Source organism: Orbicella faveolata, unplaced genomic scaffold, assembly GCF_042242905.1.
Source record: "Orbicella faveolata isolate gen_17 unplaced genomic scaffold, um_ofav_v1 contig_14, whole genome shotgun sequence".
Classification (NCBI taxonomy): Eukaryota; Metazoa; Cnidaria; class Anthozoa; order Scleractinia; family Merulinidae; genus Orbicella; species Orbicella faveolata.
The window spans coordinates 8183348-8202088 of record NW_028301541.1 but is presented as its reverse complement, the minus strand read 5'-3'; the positions used below and the strand labels follow the sequence as shown (position 1 = coordinate 8202088).

Here is an 18741-nt window from a genome sequence, read left to right as displayed (position 1 = left end):
GATTGACTGACTGACTGACTGTTCAAGTGACCGACTGACCAACCAACTGAATGAAAGACTGAACAACTGACTGACTGAGAGGTGGAGAAACCGTGAAACAGTCGACGAATGGGTTAACTGGGCAAACAGATCGTAGTGATTCACTCTATAGGTTACTGAATGGTTTACATGATTAAATACGTACAAACTAACAGAATAAATAAATAAATAAATAAATACATAAATAACGAAACGAAATGGACAACGTATAACGAACTCGAAATGGAAATATTGTGAATCTACCACCGAATGATCTTATAATCGTTGCTCAATGTATGATTGTTATCTAACTTCTTTTCCATTTTGGTTTCACAGAGATCTCTCTGCCAATTTGTTAATCAAAATACCAAATAGCAAAATGTTTGTGAGTCTGCAGTCCATGAGGACATTGTAAGTCGTATTCCTTAATGTTGCTTGCGTGGTAAAACGAGAAAAGGTGAATGAATACGGGCTCACAATGTTACCGCTATCTGTTATATTTATTTACAGAAATATGAGCCACAATATGATAAACGCATTACCAGGAAATAAGACATTTCTAGGACTTCGATCATTACTCGATTTGTAAGTTTCATTTATATTCTCACACAATTTTTTAAAATTCCTTTTAAGAAAATATAGAAGTTGAGAAAGGCCAAAATCTTAAAATCTTCGCAACAAATGAATATTGGAAAGAATACCTAAGCTTGAAATAAATAGAAGTTGTAACTTCCAGTGCCAATTAGAAAAGGTAGCAAGCAACCAAGAACACTAATCTGCTGATACATGTTGGATCAGAGATTGATCAAGTCGGTTGAAGATGAACGCGAAAAATTAAGCAAGGCCGATACAACGTAGATTTTAACTTGATTTTATACAATATTTCGGCTGGCCACTACCAGCCATCTTCACGTGCGGAGGTCAATTTACTAAGTTGTGATATCAGATTAAAAAAGTCTGGGAGACTTTTTCAAATTTCGACACAATGTCTTAAAACCACTTGCAGTTTTCTCTACCTTCAACGATAAGAAGATAGGTAGATTCTCTGTTGCTGTGCGTCTGTACATGTTCAGTAATAGGAAGACAGACAGAAGACGTCAAAATGTGGTAAGAACATCAGTGACGCACTCGACTATCGCCTCGTGTGCCGCTTTTTTGTTCTTACCACATTTTGACGTCATCTGTGATTTGGTTGCTGAACAGACGCATGGCAATATGGAATCTATTTGTTGATCAGATTTCAAGTCAATTGATAGGATTTTTTTTTTATTTTCTTGAAGGCATCTTAGCAACAACTTAATCTTCAGCATAGATCGAGCTGGACTCTCAGGACTGGGGCAACTACAATATTTGTAAGTACCGTGGCTTTCGTCAATTAAGAAGAAAGTTGACCAAGACTGGCATATCGTTGCGGACTGAATTAGTGGCATTCTCATAGACATACCTGCTGACTGAGCGGTATACTACTGAGTGACCGTCTGACTGACTGACTGACCGACCGACCGAGCGACCGACCGCCCGACCGACCTTCCGACCGACTGACTGACTGACTAACTCGCTCGGTGATCAATGAATACTTAATCACTGATTGACGGATAGGCATTCTTTGTATAGCTGAAAAACGCATATAAATTATCCATGACCTTAATTTAAAACCGGCCATATTTTCATTTCATGTGAGGGATTTGCAGACATGTGATTATTTATTTGTTATTTATTTGCTAGGGACCTGAGCTACAATCACCTGGAATTTTTGGCAAGTGAAATGTTTCGTGGTTTGCCAAAATTAAAGACATTGTAAGTAAGATGACGTATCTTGCTGCTTGACTCTTTGGTCTTTACTTATTCGTTCGCTGGTTCCCGATAGCTCATCTATTCATCAGTCCATTCATTGATTCATTGATTCATTGATTCATTGATTCATTGATTCATTGATTCATTGATTCATTGATTCATTGATTCATTGATTCATTGATTCATTGATTCATTGATTCATTGATTCATTGATTCATTGATTCATTGATTCATTCATTCATTCATTCGTTCTTTCGTTCGTTCGTTCGTTCGTTCGTTCTTTCGTTCGTTCTTCGTTCGTTAGCTCGTTTGTTTATTTGCCCGTTCGTTCGTCTGTTTGATCGTTCACTGGTTTTTCGTTCGCTCGTTCATTTTCCTGTCATTGACTGCCTGGCTGATCGAAGGAGAAATAGATGGCTGCTCATTTGAATCTTTTCTCTTTACTAAGATCCTTTACCAGTATGATTTTTTACCTGTTTCAGATGTCAGATACCAATTCTTATTAACTTGGCTTCACATTCATTTTCACAGAGATCTCTCTTCCAATTTGATAACAGAAATACCAAAGAGCAAAGCGTTTCTTGGTCTTCGGTCACTAACGAGATTGTAAGTTATACTCCTCATTGCTGCTTTTGGGCATGCGCGAAGATCACTTGATCCCGGACGGTCTCATTCTTGTCCCCAGAGCCTCCGTTTCTTTTGGTCACGTGGTCGGCTAAACAAATTTTAAAACGAATAGCACTGGGGACGAGAATGGGCCGATCTTTCCTTGAGCATTACTGACTGAGTCTTGCACTGACGAATCGACGAGTACCAGCCGTTGTTCAGAAAGGGAGCACGGGCTAGTAGACTGGACTGGAGAGAGCGGAGGAAATCGAGCCTAAAAGCGAAAATGTATAAGAACTATGGGAGCGTTTTTTTTGTTATTATCTCTTCGAGTACACCCTAAATGATACTTTGACAGCTAAAAATAGTGGCGTTTTGTCATGAACACCCTAAGTGAAACCAGAATCCTTGATTTATACCCCTAAGCGAGATGACGAACATCCCCGACCTTTTTATATGGGAATCTCCTCCCCCCGGCTGATTGGCTAAGATTGTGATGGCCTGGCTATAACCACCTGACCAACTGACTGACTGATTGTCTGCCTGACTGACTGACTGACTGACTGACTGACTGACTGACTGACTGAGTGTCTGATTGGCAGACTGACTGACTGACTGACTGATTGTCTGCCTGACTATATGACTTATTAAATGAGTGTCTGATCTGCGGACTGACTGATTGTCTGCCTGACTCCTGACTGAGTGTCTGATCGGCGGACTGACTGACTGACTGACTGACCGTCTGCCTGACTATCTGATTTACTGACTGAGTGTCTGATTGGCGGACTGACTGACTGACTGATTGATTGTCTGCCTGACAATCTGCCTTACTGACTGAATGTCTGATCGGTGGACAGACTGACTGACTGATTGTTTGCCTAACTATCTGACTTACGGAGTGAGTGTCTGATCGACGGACTGACGGACTGACTTACTGACTAAGTGTCTGATCTGCAGACTGACTGACTGACTGCCTGATTTCTCGTGCTAACATGCTATACTCTTAGAAATGAACAGCCTTACAATAATTCGATCCTTCAACTTACAGAATTCTGAGCCATAATGGCGTAAAAGCATTACCGGGGAATGCAACTTTCAAAGGACTTCCATCATTACTTGAAATGTGAGTCCTTTAGCTTCTTTAATGATTTTCCTTAATTGAGTTATTTCAAATACAATGGATTTGAATGCCGTACCTGATTTCTTTGAATAGTGCTTTAGCAATTTTTCTTTTTAAAATAATGATTACACCCTTAAAAACTGATATGGTAATGATCTTTTCCAAGCTTTAAATTTGGCAAACGTTTGCAAATTTTTTTGCGAGGGATCTGCGTAATTTATTTTCGAGGCATGCCGTTGAGTAATATACATTGGGGAACGCCGATGGGGTTTTTAGCCTTAATGACCACATTTATTTCAATTTTTTTTCTCAGGGATCTGAGCTATAACCAGCTAGGAAATTTGACAAGTGGCATGTTTCGTGGAATTCCTGCATTAAAGACATTGTAATTAACAATCAGTTTAATTATTTATGGCTTAATTGATTGATTGATTGATTGATCAATTGTTTGCTCGCCTTATTGTAATTGGTTTCCGCTCAGGTTGTTTGCCGATGAACTCCTTCCTAGATGGAAACGAGCTGCTCGAACAAACGGGTGAACGATTTTGATCAATCCTTCTTAAATAATCGAGTCTTGTGATCAGGAGCTGAGTAACTGATTTATTAGCGGAGCTCCTACACGCCGAATGAGCCAGAGCGTAGCCCCATACGGTAGAAAATCTGGTAACCTATCGATCTAAAAAACTTGGGTTGTCACATGACAGTCCGTACGTCCGTACGTCAAGCCCCACGGGCGTACCTTGAAAAATAAGACAGTTAAGCACCATTGCCATAGGTACATCTTTGATACTGGATATCCGGCCCATGTTATGATTAATTGACAGCTGTCAAAACAAGGTATTAGCTGACCAGTATCTTTACGACCATATCGCGGGCTGAGGTTAAGAGCCTTTTTGAAGTTAACCAGGTACCGTTTTTTTCAGTGGATCGCGGGCTCAAGCCAGGTTGTTACTCTGGGGGAGAAGAAGGAAGTACGTGCAAATGCAAAATTTCTGCGCAAATTAACCCCTGGCGCGTTATTGACTTTTCTTCCGACTCTTGGAAAGTCCCTTCTATATTGCGTACTTAATTTCTACAATCTTGGGCACACTTATTGAGTAGAGTTTGATAAAATTTAATTGGAAAAATAGTGACACCACGCGCTGAGCAATTACATGCTCACAATTGATCATTTTTTGAGTTTCTGTTCCAAGAAAAACAAATCCTTTTTTTTTTCTTTATGGTTAATTATAATCAGAAGCTCCGTTTGTAGGCTTGGCTAAATCTATATATTACTTAAATTTACCAATTTACTTTGTTTTAGATTCTTACAACACAACAACATTACAGTCGTACAACACAAAGCATTCATCGGACTTCGCGGCCTCGAAGAGCTGTAAGTTCCGAATTGGAGGAAAAACATATGATGTAACAACAACAACCGAACCACTTATGCACTCTATATCAGCCTTTATCTACAAGACTACGAGTAATCCCTCTTTTGCTTAGTTCGTCGAGCGTGACCGTAAATAAGCCTCGAGGAAAAAAATGGCCGCGCTAAATCCTGGGGGCGAGAAGCGCTTCTTGCCTTTTGGCGGGAATCGCCCCCAGGATTTGCGCGGCCATTTTTTTTCTAGCGGTTTTCTTTCGCGTCACACACGACGGACTAAGCGCAAGAGGGACTACTCTTAGTCCGCTGCTGTTTACAGAAGAGGGCCAAACTTGACGAACTTCACTGAGCTAAAATACGCGATTTAATCATGTGTAGGTTTGGAAATTCAAAAAGAAAAGAAACAAAAACTCCAATTTTCTCCAATGTTCGAACGGTTGGTTTATATAAATCTTCAAAAATATGAGAGGATTTCTTTTCAAGGAGCTGGGACACCACGTTTAACATGTACGCTATTTGCTTCTCGTTTAACAAATTTGATATTTGAAGTACTTTGATCTAACAGTGAGTTGAGTTTTTTAAAAGCGCCTCAAAGCACAATTGGATAAGTTACTTTGATTTCTTTTTCAGTGACCTGAGCTATAACAGAATTGTAACGCTTTGTTTTGACGTGTTTAGCGCTCTTCATAATCTTCAACACGTGTAAGTCATATACTCCGTTCACACCAACATGTTAAGCATGTTTGAAAGTGGTCTCTTAATTCATTCAAGAACATCTTGAGTGAATTTAGAGACATCCATAACATTTCCTTGTAATTCTTCAAATAGAACGGTTTTTATTCGGTTGTCGAAAAGTAATAAGTTTTGCATCACTACGTTACACGATTGGCTTTAAAAAAAAACTCGCGTCCTATTTTCATCCAATGAGAAGTAAAACCAGAACCAATCGCAACTCCTTCGCACACGTTTTCCCGCGCTTTGCGTCACCTACTGATGTAATTACTTCGAGTTTTGATTGGTTCTCTGGACTTTACGCGTCGTTTGTGATTGGCTTGAGTGATTACTTTGGTTTTGGTTTTACGAGCCGCTCTATTACGGAGACAAAAACCATCCGCCATTAGATTAGGGATTCAAATCCTCTCCAAACCATTCGTAGTCGACTTGTCGTGTTTGTTACCGCAATTTGTTTCATATTCCTTTGTCAGTTTTTGCTACATTTCGAGTAAAAGCAAACCTGGTGTCCAGTGTATGTTAATTCATGCTCTTATTTGATTCGAATTTAGTTACATGTGTTTCATTTTTTCTTTGTTTTAAACAGCAATCTAGAAGGAAACAACGTCACATTGATCAACAACACTCAATTAGACAAAGCAAGTAACGTACAGCTTCAAAAACCCGCCAGCGAGATAAAAGGATGCACGCATTTTCTGCGAGAGCAAGTTGTGGTGCAGGTTCGAAAGAACAAGACCGCGTGTCTTCAAAGTCGAAACTGTACAGTTTTTCTTGTTACAAGAAATATAACTAAGACTTTCAGTAGTCGCTTTAATATTTGCTGGGATGTTACTTATAAACTTCGTCCTCTGTTGTTTGTCTTGGGAACTAGCGCGATTTTGTCAAATTTGGTTGTTTTCACAACTGTAATGCGAGCGAAAAACCTTCGTAAATGTTTACCATTTTTGCTGGTGTCAGAGATGGCTTTCTGTGACTTTTTAGTGGGAATTTATTCCGTTGGTATGGCATTCGGACATGGGCAGAGTGTTCATGAGTTTAAAACTTGGCAGACGATTTACTGCCCTATCTTCAGAAACTTGTTCATAGTTGCTGAAGTCGTGGGAAGTCTGACGTCACTACTGATGACGATAGAGCGATACATGGCGGTTGTATTCTGTATGAGGCCTAGTGTAAGGCTCGGTCGCAAAGCTATGGCAACATCTCTGGTGCTGTTTTGGATCGCGGGCGCAACAGCCGCAGCTTTGATACAGATTCTGGACGCAAAAAATAACCAGAAACCAGGTCACATGTGTTTGATCCACAGGAACCAGTCCTTAATATCCACTGTATTTGTGAGCGAACTACTGTTGCTGTGTTTGGTTCTCATTTATTTTGTTGTCGTTGTGTTGTATCTGCATATTTTCATCGTGGCGCGAAAATCCGCTCGCAATCTTGGCGTGCTGCGAGAGTCGAGATTAGCCAAACGTGTAAGCGTCATTGTTCTCACAAGCTTTGTGTTTTTCGCTGCGCCTAACTTCTCGCTGGCCTGGTTTACCTTTCGAGGAGGGAATGTCTTCGAGGATGCTCGATTTAATCGTACCCTCTTATGGTGGCTCCCACCAGTATGTTTGGTGGCAAATGCTTGTCTAAACCCTTGTTTATTCGCGTTTAGGAACGACAAATTCGTGACAGCTCTAAGAAAGACGGGAAGCTGTCCTCTCGGAGAGCTGCTTAGAAGCAAATGTAGAGTGAAGAATGATCAAGCATACGACATCTCTAGCTCGGTAGATTCTGCGCTTACAACATCACAATGTTGCTTACCTCAGGTAGTCACACTGACAATGTTTTCTGCCGTTGAAGAACAAAGAAAGGGGATAAGGAATGACGCGTTGGAGCTAGGCATTTGCCAAGCTTGATCAAGAGACATGATTTACAGAGTGCTAAAGTGATGAAATTTTTCCAGAGTCCTAGAGCCCGACTCTTCATATATTGGAGCCCAGAAAAAAGATGCCGATTTAACGTTTGTGCTTTTTGTGCTGTTTCACTGCGAAAACTGTTCACGTCAGTTGGTGCATTGCGCGAGCCACGATCAAAACCAACCTCGTTCCCAGGCTCTCTCTCATCGACAAGGGAAGCAGAGAGTACGGGAACGACGTTGGATCAAAGCATGGTTGTTCACTGTTTTATTCTGATCATGATTAATATCCCGGGGGGACTCCTATATAAAAGGACAGTGGTGCTCGCGGAAATTTTGAAAAGAACCCCTAAGAGGCACCAAGGTCCTGTTTTGCTTGAACAACACATTATCTCCGGTCATTTTTTTTTTTGTCGGCTCAATACCCTAGCAGGTGCTGCAAAAGCTCTCGCTGTAGACCTGTTGCGGCTGAACACCCTGAGAAGTACCAAAACCGCCAAAACCCCTAAAAGGCACAACGAGCACCCCTGTCCTTTTCATATGGGACTCCCCGAGGGTTAATACTACTTAGCGAAACATGTGATTAAAGATGGCGACCAAAAGCGGAGAGCTAAGAGGCGAGTCAAAAGATACCTCGTAATTTTATACTAGTTTAAACTTTGTAAGTATTGTATGTTAAGTTAGGATTGTGAGTTATGTTACGGTAATGTAGGTAATGCGAGATACTGTAAATTAGTGAGTTATGTATGTATCTGTATATTAGTAATTAAGTAATGTGAGTATTTGTTAGTGTCCGTAGCATTGTAAGTAGTGTTTATATTGTATTATAAATAGCTGTAGCTTGTAAATAGTGTTCAAATTGTGTTTCAAGTAATATATCAAACACGAAAGACCGTCTTTGACCACATTTCCAAACACGGTAAGAGCCGGTTGAGAATACGACGCGTAGCGGAGTATTTTCGACGAACTTCGAGGTGTTTGGAAATGTGGTCAAACCTGACTGTCTTGATTGTTTGATGTAATCATCGATCTTCTCAATCAAAACTAAAACTGAAGAGAAAACGGAGAAATAAGGTCATAAGAATCTATGCTAATTAAGATTAGAGATATCCAAACACCATCACAGTCAAGATTTCTTTTGTTTAAACTTGATAATTTGTTAATTAGTTTGAGAAGTAGCTTTAGCCTTGTATTAAAAAGTAGTGTAGGTAAAATAAATAATTGAAGTGTTATATTGTAAGTAGAGTAGTGTTAGTAATGTAAGTAATTATGTGTTTTACAATTAATTAAAAAAGTCGAAAGATACTACATTAATACGTCACGAAAACAGAGCTTTTCAAAACTGCTCTTCAAACCGGAGAAATTTGACAACGCCGACCTTTTCGTTTTTGTGTGGACGAAAAACATTTTGAAAATGGAGCTTTTCGATCGAAAACGATGACGCCGCAATAATCAAAATATTTCCGTACCTGAGCACTATGGCCTGAGTTTTACTCAAACACAAATGCAAGGTTGATCAGAAATTTACGTTTCTCATGAAACTCTTTACTTGAAACTTGAACTCGGACTCAAGACGTGTCATGAAAGTTCCAATTTAATTGTGTGACAGTTTATCCTATTTTTAAGTTGCGTGATTCAGGGAATCTAGAAAGCACGTGCCTAACAGTCTCAATTAGTTCAGTCGATGATTACCAGTTAATTAGCACCAGATTGTAAAACGCGGTTCATCTTATCGACAAAACAAGTAAGTTTGCGTGTCGGGTAATATTCCGTGATCAAAGAAACTGTTTAGAAAAGGTTGTAAGCCAATTAAATTAGGTTTCGCTAAGTTTTTTAAGGAGTGCAGTGTGTTGAGTCTTTTTAGCACAAGTACACAGTCAGAGCGAGAGAGGAAAGCGAACCTTGCGATCTTAATAAACTTGTGAAGTTTGCGAAGAACGGCCTGTTGAGTCTTGGCATTCGCAACACAAGATCTGACATACCGCAAATTTGTTTTCAGGTAAACAAGAAAGTTATTCAGATTATTGCCAGATTTATCAACTGTTTGGAATCAAGTAACATTTTCCACCTTTCCGGTTTGTTCCGGCTCGTTCTGGCTCGTTCCGGTTATTCCCAATTCGTTCCGTTCCTGCGTTTAACCCTTCCCACAGCTGCCTCTTTTTCGCTGAAAGCGAAGGCTCTGGGTCGAGACATCTGATCACAAGAAAATCATGTGATTTCGCAGTCTTCTTCGTCAAGTGAAATCATGGACGGAAAAGTCAGTCTTCAACTGAATATTGTCGACGAAAATGGATGTGAATTGACAGAGCAAGGACCACATCTGTTTCAGACCACCGATAGAGTTAGGTATGTGGACAAAACTCGAAATTTATGACAACTTTCCGAGGTTTAGTTGAGTTTTAATATATTCGACTTCGTCACTGTCACATATATTTGCATGGGCTCGTAACCGGCCTCCAAGTTTAGCATATCAAAGCCGTGCCTTAAAGATGATGTGCAACCAAGCCTTAAACCACTGTAAAAGTGTTGCAGAACAAATAAGTTTACTCGTTTCATTAATTCAAGGACATACAGACGTAGAGTTTTAGTGTTACGTAGTGACACCGGACTTGACGGTAAACATTGCGTGTTGATGCGAAGGAGCGGGGAGGGTAGAGAATGGTTTTGGAGGTAGCATACCATTCAGTACAAATATTAAGCTTACTTATTTCTTTTAAATGGATGGGCAAGGCGGAAAAAGTAGTAACTGCTGTTCAGATAAAGAGTAACTGCAAATCAACTGCAAAAGGATGTGTTCCACGACGCTTTACCACTTGCAACACATTTGAGAGGTTGAATCTTCTGGTTCACAAATGAGGCCCATTATGGAATGTCTGAGTATTCCCAATCCCAATAATTTTTGGCATATATATCATGTATCTCTTTGATTTAACCTTTCAAAAATCACAATTTTCCACCCTGTTATCCCAGGATATCTGTTTTACATGTATCTAATAACTTGTATCCAAAACCCCTAATTTTTTTTTTTTTTTAATTTTTTTAATTTTTTTTTTTTTTTTTATAATTTTTTTAAACAATTTTTTAAAATTTTTTTTAAAATAATACTAGTGAGCAGCACTTCAGCAACAGATCTTGTCAACTTGCTTTATTTTCTCCGACCGGTTTCGTCTGATCATACAGACTTCATCAGGGAGTTTGAACAAGATACATAAAGGAACTTATTTTATACCTATTCTTTAGAGTACAAATCACGTTCCGACTAGGGTGTGAACAGCAAAAAACACCTACAAAATTGCGTGCAGGATATGACTAAAATCCTGCGAATGCGCAATGTTTAATTTTGGGGCTCACGGATTTAACGTTAAATCCGTGAGCCCCAAAATTAAACATTGCACATTCGCAGGATTTTAGTCATATCCTGCACGCAATTTTGTAGGTGTTTTTTGCTGTTCACACCCTAGTCGGAACATGATTTGTACTCTAAAGAATAGGTATAAAATAAGTTCCTTTATGTATCTTGTTCAAACTCCCTGATTAAGTCTGTATGATTAGACGAAACCGGTTGGAGAAAATAAAGCAAGTTGACAAGATCTGTTGCTGAAGTGCTGCTCACTAGTATTATTTTTAAAAAAATTGTCTAAGTCACAGCTAGCAGAAGCCACAATATGTTCAGCAACACTTCAGATCGCTCTGGATTCAAGATGACCAAAAGTGCTTTAAAACTTAAAAAACGGCAAGAATCTACAGATAGACAAAGTCAGGCGCGTGAGGAGGTCGTAGAAGATCATCGAGCGACAACAGCCGAAGAATCACCTGAATCCGAAATATGGATCGATGACCACTTTCAACGCGTGCTAAAAAATCTTGTCCGTAGCTTCATCGAGGCTGAAAATCAGCTCTATGGTCTACAGGAACGCATACAGAGACTTGAATCCAACAAGAGCAACGGGAAGGTACCCAGTGGTTTGAAGATTCGCTGTGTAACCGCTAAAGGCCGTAATACCCAGCTTCTTCAAGAAATATTCAACAACATCACCAAAGAAGCTGAATTAAAGCTTCTAGACGCCACTATCGACTCCCTAAAAACTGAAGAACAGCAAGCAAAAGTACGGTGCGCTGAAGAGAAGAAGAGCGTCTTCACTGCCATTGAGACCTGGAGGAATTCCTTTCAATCTAGTGATTCTTCTCTTAACACCGAAGCAGACGAATATGTCAAGTCGGCAAAATGTTTTGCCGACAGCTTCTATTTCGAGTGTGCCGCAACACGAGCTTCTAAACGGGTAGCGGAGAACATTAAAAAAGCTTCTAAAGAGGCCAAAAGAACAGAGCAAATGGATACCCAATTTACCATTAATGAACAGTCTGTCCGCGACATGGTGCAACGTGCCGTGCGACAGGAAGTTTCTAAGCTCAACCCAGCTTCTCCGCCAGGAAATACAGCTCCACCGCCCCGAAAAAATTCTAAAAGCCGTGGTAAAAATAGATCAAGCTCCAGAAATCGGAAACAACAACGCCGTCAAGATTCGAGCCAGGATGCCCGTAACCCGCGTAACCCCTCGCCCGCAGCCAAAAGTGCACAAGGGAGACAAAGTCGATCTAAACAGCGGAGACAGCCCAAAAAACCCAATGTCAGGTTTTCTGATAGCCGCTCTCCCTCTGTTTCTCGTTGCCAGAAATCAAAAAACGGGAAAGGCCGCGGAAACGGCATCGTAAAATAGATGAGAGAGACAGTTACTCTAAATGGCTTGACAAAATGGCAAAAAAACCGATTTTGGACCTTTTACCATGGAATTTGGAATTTCACAATCTTTCAAATGTCACTCTCACCCCAGAGCAGTCACGAACTCTTGGCTTAGGTCTTAAATTTAGACCTATGCTTAGACCGCCTGCCGTTTGTGTTTTTGACAATCAAATACAGGATTTCTGTCGTAGCGTCCGTCTGCATTACAAATTTGCTGATCAACCTGATGACCCGGACTTCAATCCTAAACTGTACGTTAAAACAGGATGGAATGCGCCTCGGGAAGATCCTGACCTCGAAGAAAACCTGTATAAAATCCATCTAGAGCTACTGGAGACTTTTAACCAGACCCCGCCGTGTTGGGCAAACAGTCTGACGTTTGGCGAACGGAGAGGATTACGTAAGCTCAAGGAAAACCCCACGGTTCGCGTCTTAGCCACAGACAAAAACCTTGGACCTGCTCTCGTATCCACAGACTGGGTAGAAAAAGAGACTCTTAAACACCTCAATGACACTAAATCGTATGCTAAAGTCACAAAACATGACTGGACATTTAGACGTCAAAAGGTACTTGAGACCAGAGATAAACTTGTAAATAGTTACTCTAGATTTTTACCACCCAACTCTCTCAAGTTCCTCCGTAGCCTAGACGACAGTCCTAGGAGTATCGATCCTGCTAAATTTTATATTATTCCTCAGATTCATAAGTCACCTATAGCTGGGAGGCCTATTGCGGCTTCTCACTCTTATATCACTAGGCCCATTAGTATTTTTGTTGACGAATTAGTCAAACCAAACATTACTATGCCTACGGTTTTGCGTGACTCGGGTGAACTGATCCAATGTTTAGAGAAAGTTGAGCTACCCGCAAATTGCCTTCTTGTTACAGAGGATGTGTCATCACTCTATCCAAACATTGACACAAAGAAAGCAATTATTGCTCTTGACCTCTTGCTTTGAGAGGGCAAGGTAGCGCAAACACCTCTCTTGGTTCAGTTAACTCGTGTAATCTTTGAAAATAATTTCCTTAAATCTGAATTTAGTAGCTATATACCATCAGACGTTTGGTATCGCCATGGGTACTCCCTTTGCGGTTACAGCCGCAAACGCTTTTATGTATTATCACGAGAGGGATATTATTGAATTGTATTCTCGAAATTTAACCCTCTACAAGTGTTTTATCGATGATATTTTTGTCATCTGGGAAGGCCCTCGGGAGAGGCCCTCCTTGAATTTCTCAGTGCCATTAATACTAAGGATGAACGCATTAAGATAACTTACGAAATTAGCGATTCTAAGATTTCCTTTCTAGACTTGCTACTTTTCAAAGATTCTGTCATAAACAAACTGCAATACTCTACTTTTCAGAAACCGCTTAACAAGTATCTGTATATACCATATGAGTCATTTCACCCCGCTAGCAACAAGAAAGCTTTTATCAAAGGCGAGCTCATGCGTTACGCCTGAAATAGCTCGACTTTTCGCTCATTCGATGAGACACGTCAACTATTCTGGAAGCGCTTACGTCTTCGGGGTTATCCAGCTAGGTTTTTACTACCCGTTTTCAGGGAGATAAACTATAGTAACAGGAGTAAATGGTTCTCTAAGCCTGGTCGGTTATCTAGACATAGGACAGTGGTGTTCAAATCCACGTTTAACTGCAGTCATGTTGGAATCAAAAAAGTTATTCTTAAGCATTTACCGAACCTTAGTTCTATTGTTAGTTATAAATCTACCAATACGTTAGCACATCTATGTAAGTAAACATTTTTTGGGGCTCACAGATTTGACATTAAATCCGTGAGCCCCAAAATTAAACATTGCGCATTCGCAGGATTTTAGTCATATCCTGCACGCAATTTTGTAGGTGTTTTTTGCTGTTCACACCCTAGTTGGAACGTGATTTGTACTCTAAAGAATAGGTATAAAATAAGTTCCTTTATGTATGTTGTTCAAACTCCCTGATGAAGTCTGTATGATCAGACGAAACCGGTCGGAGAAAATAAAGCAAGTTGACAAGATCTGTTGCTGAAGTGCTGCTCACTAGTATTATTTTTAAAAAAATTTTAAAAAAATTAAAAAAAATTGTCTAAGTTTACTCGTTTCATTAATTCAAGGACATACAGACGTAGAGTTTTAGTGTTACGTAGTGACACCGGACTTGACGGTAAACATTGCGTGTTGATGTGAAGGAGCGGGGAGGGTAGAGAATGGTTTTGGAGGTAGCATACCATTCAGTACAAATATTAAGCTTACTTATTTCTTTTAAATGGATGGGCAAGGCGGAAAAAGTAGTAACTGCTGTTCAGATAAAGAGTAACTGCAAATCAACTGCAAAAGGATGTGTTCCACGACACTTTACCACTTGCAACACATTTGAGAGGTTGAATCTTCTGGTTCACAAATGAGGCCCATTATGGAATGTCTGAGTATTCCAAATCCCAATAATTTTTGGCATATATATCATGTATCTCTTTGATTTAACCTTTCAAAAATCACAATTTTCCACCCTGTTATCCCAGGATATCTGTTTTACATGTATCTAATAACTTGAATCCAAAACCCCTAATTGATAAGGGCTCGCAAGTGAATTTCAGAGACCACCTGTGGTCGCTCAGCTACCAGCAGATAATGGGTCAGATAAAAGTTTGTTTTTCATTTGTTTGCTGACAAAATTCCATTTTTTCTTCACACTTATGGTTAAATCTTTTATTTCCTGGGACTGCTCTCGAAGGAAGGACCTATTTCACTGTCAAACTCATAGAACCATGAACATCTGAAAGATGTCTGGAATGTTTACTGAACTATGGCCAATCACGAGCAAGGTCTTCAACCACATGAACCACCGAAAATGGATGCATTGCATCAGTCACGGAACTATAAAATTAAAAAAATATAGTTTTGGTTTTCCTTTTGTCCCAAGCTTCACCCTCTGTCTTTATATATCTAAATAATTTCTAAATAATTGCTATCCTTTTGTATCAAGAACCATCTCCAGCACTTACTTTCAGGGATTTTGGAAACCAAGAATCCTGCCGACACATACATCTACTCAAGTGAAGTGACTGTTAATTTGACACCGCCATAAATAGGGATGAATAAAAATTTAAAATTTTGGTGGTTTTGCTAACCTTGGTATCATCTTTGGTTAGACTAGCAACTCGATATATTTTGGCAAATAATTACAATCCCTTGGGCTCGAAGATTTGGTGATCTAAACACCCTGGAAAGGTTGACGATGATAAATTATGCAAATGTTTGCTGATTTTAGAATTAGTTGTTAGCAAACAGTAAACACCTCAATTTTCCACTGTTCCTTCCCAAATATATTTGCACGTGATTCATACATTACAAAATATAATGGAAGACTTCCATTTTCATGAATATCACTTGGTGCTTTTCTTCGTTATCAAAATATTAATGTTTAAAGCAAACAAGAAGATCTGTTAGATCTTATAACTGCGCTTTTAAAATTTAACTGTTTGCTTAGCACTACAGTCGCAACGCAGTGCACATTCCAAAACAGTCCTTGATGATTCTTTTGTTACTGTAGACATCACATCACTTGATCAACACAAGCTCTATTATTGCACCATCAGTCGTAGCTGTTGTGAAATCTCGATGATGTAATGGTCTTAATCTGGAACTTTCTTCGCAATATGTATGGGCAGGAATGATATGAAAGATACGATAATAACACTATTAACAACAGCTTTCTTTGTTAAAAGTCTTGATGAAATTTAATTGGTGTTTTCTACGAGTAAAGGGCTAGCAAAGTAGTCACATGAATCACATAATTCAAGACTTCCGTTATCCACGGCTATCTTTAGTACGGTGGTTATTTCCCTTCCAATGACGTAATCCTTGCACGTTCTGACATGTTCTTTGCTTGGCTCGCAAATATTTAATTTTCCTTCTGATCACCAAACTCGCTCCTATGAAATAGCCAAAGGATTTATTTCATTTGCCTGAAAACCACAAGAAATAATCACAAAATTGCAAATAAATTGATGCCCATCGCTTCTGGCGAAATAAACGTGCAAAGTAAACACGATCTTATTTGTCATGTAGCGAAAGTGAAAGCTGCAACCTCTGCGCATTCCATGGCTGACGTAATACCTTCTTTACACATATTTATTGTTCCCTTTGAATCCAACGTTTCGATAAAACCAAAAGAAAATATATTTTACCCACAACAAAGAAAAAAATATCCGTAAAATTGTCCATGTATTAATGTTTCAACAGCTTGTGGCAAATAAACATCACACGTTGCGTGACTCAAAATTTGGCCGAGAGTGAGTTTGGGTCTGGTCACCGACAAAAAAAAAAATAATAATAATAATAAACCAAGGGTAGAACATGAACCGCGCTCGGCCCATGGCCGCGTGGTTAATAAACGTTCCAGACATACAAAAATATCTTGCACATCATATGTTTGTTTTCGCAGATGGAAAGAAGTAACACAATGGGTAACAGACAAGTTGTCACTCAACCATTCTCTGGCATTTAGCTATTTTGATGAGGAGGGAGATCTTATATTTGTAAGTGTTAAACTTTCACATTATCAAAATGTTGATTAGAAAATAAATAGTAGTCAGCAAGCCTAGGAGAACAGCAGAATGTCTTGTAAACATCATCTCCTATTGCCTTTATTCTGTATTTACTTCATTATATATGTGATTACAATCAGTGTAAAATGTAGACTGCAGACTGGGGTTAAAATGCAGACCAGGGATAAAATACAGACTCAGTATACTTTTTTACTGAATGGTGTTTCCTTTTCCAACATTAAGAGCTAACCATAAATGGGCTGACCGGAACGTTATTAAGGCTAACTGGAGCGTTATTTAGGCTAACTGGAGTGCAGACTTTCACTATGATTAGCCAGAATAACCATGTGTGTAAACTTATGGCTAGCATGAGTTTGATCATAGAAATAACACGATGCATATAGCAATATACTTAATAAAAAAGTCTGTAGTCTGCATTGTACCCTGAGTCTGTATTTAACCCCCAGTCTGCAGTCTATACAGCCTTAGTCTGCATTCTACACTGACTGATGTGATAACAGGTATATTTGATGTATCTGTCACGTCTGTGGATTACTCTGGGAGGACACTGTTTTTCAACAAGGCATTGATCTTTTAATTAAGGAGATCTCAGTCAATGTTGCAGAATAAAAGAAAGTTTATTAATAAATCATGACTTTGTCAGGGAAGCAGTGAACAGGAGTGGAAAGAAGTTTTGGGATACAGAAGTAAGAGCAAACACGACCAAGGGACTACAATTGCTGTAAATATTCTTGTGTTGGGCAAAACTAAACTTTCAAATTGTCGCCAAGACCTAAAGGTAAGTATCATTGTTACAATGGTATTTTTTTTATATTTAGTTTTTTTTATTATAACTGTCTATTCTATATTCTATTTACGCATACACTGTAACTAAATATATCCTTCAGATGTACATTTATAGGCTTTCATCTTTAGTCTAAAAGTAAGGACCAGGTTGCATGGTATACAAGGAAATAAGTAAGAAAACCTTGTATAGACTGATAAACAAAACTTCATTTTTGGTTGAAATATGTTTGAATATACTGTAACTACATGTATGTCAAGTACATTTTGAGTGCCATGTGATCTGTTCACAGCCGGTAGCCAGTTGTTGTAGCCCAAGTGTGGAATCAAAGCCATCTTGTTGTGAATTTTTGAGGCCAATTCCTCCTAACCCAGACGCAGTCACTGGCCCTTTGGTGAAAAAGTAAGTCACAAAATGCTCAGCATGTATTTTAATCTGCTATTTTTGAGCCTGCTCTGGCTCATATTAATTTCTTTCTAAATTCATTTTTGTTAATTATTTACTCTCCACTGGCAGTCTGTCCCTTTGCTCACCTCTAGATGTATGCTAAATGGTATTAAGGAGGGAAGGGGAAGGAGGGGAGGGGAGGGGAGGAGGGGGGGAAGGGGGATGGGGATAGGGAGGGATTGAAGGAGGGAGGGGAGGGGGAGTAGCAATGCCTTATTTTCTTGATTAACTGTCCCCTGCATTAATTTCAAAATTGGCTTTGCTGATCTGGTGTTTATTTGACTTTAAAATTATTCGAGACTGAAGTTTATTGGACATTTTATTCACTATTTTTCAGAGCCAAATATATTATTAAAGATAAAATTATACCTAAAGTTAATTATACCTCGAATATGAATTCCTCAAGGGTTTAATTTACAAATCTACATGTACTCAGGAGTACCTGGTATTTATTCAGGACATATGGTATTATATTATCAAATAAAAATTTGTTTCTTCCATTAGAGTCAATCCACTTTTGAGTCAGTACAAATACCGTGATGATGCCCTGAAAGCTGTTACTTTGCCACTTGGCCCAATAGGTACATATCTTGCATTTCATGTAATATTGCTGTACAATGGACCTTTTTGACTGTGTCACGCAATGTCAACATTTTTTAAAATTT

The 18741-nt window shown here is 39.2% G+C and overlaps 2 protein-coding genes across 2 annotated transcripts in view; both read left to right on the top strand.

Moving 5' to 3' along the window:
* The first annotated feature begins 428 nt into the window (after positions 1-428).
* LOC110040150 (uncharacterized) lies at positions 429-9465 on the top strand. The gene is made up of 8 exons (XM_089286441.1): positions 429-603; positions 1299-1370; positions 1744-1815; positions 2344-2418; positions 3467-3541; positions 3852-3923; positions 4842-4913; positions 6226-9465. Exons 1-8 carry the CDS (start codon positions 497-499, stop codon positions 7532-7534), a joined length of 1854 nt encoding a protein of 617 aa, XP_089142567.1. The 5' UTR covers positions 429-496; the 3' UTR covers positions 7535-9465.
* A 248-nt stretch (positions 9466-9713) lies between these two features.
* The window catches only part of LOC110040151 (non-lysosomal glucosylceramidase-like), a 38010-nt gene continuing 28982 nt past the window's right edge, over positions 9714-18741 (top strand). Inside the window, exons 1-5 of the mRNA XM_089286438.1 lie at positions 9714-9879; positions 16722-16815; positions 17489-17623; positions 17922-18031; positions 18581-18657. Of these exons, the coding sequence (XP_089142564.1) occupies positions 9779-9879; positions 16722-16815; positions 17489-17623; positions 17922-18031; positions 18581-18657 (517 nt within the window). The 5' untranslated portion in view covers positions 9714-9778. The remainder of the gene's footprint in view (positions 9880-16721; positions 16816-17488; positions 17624-17921; positions 18032-18580; positions 18658-18741) is intronic.

Coding starts and splice junctions, on each gene's coding strand:
- LOC110040150 (XM_089286441.1), top strand. CDS start 497: ATGTTACCGCTATCTGTTATATTTATTTACAGAAATATGAGCCACAAT. Junction 2,419..3,466: donor CTTCGGTCACTAACGAGATT/GTAAGTTATACT, acceptor TTCAACTTACAG/AATTCTGAGCCATAATGGCG. Junction 3,924..4,841: donor ATTCCTGCATTAAAGACATT/GTAATTAACAAT, acceptor ACTTTGTTTTAG/ATTCTTACAACACAACAACA.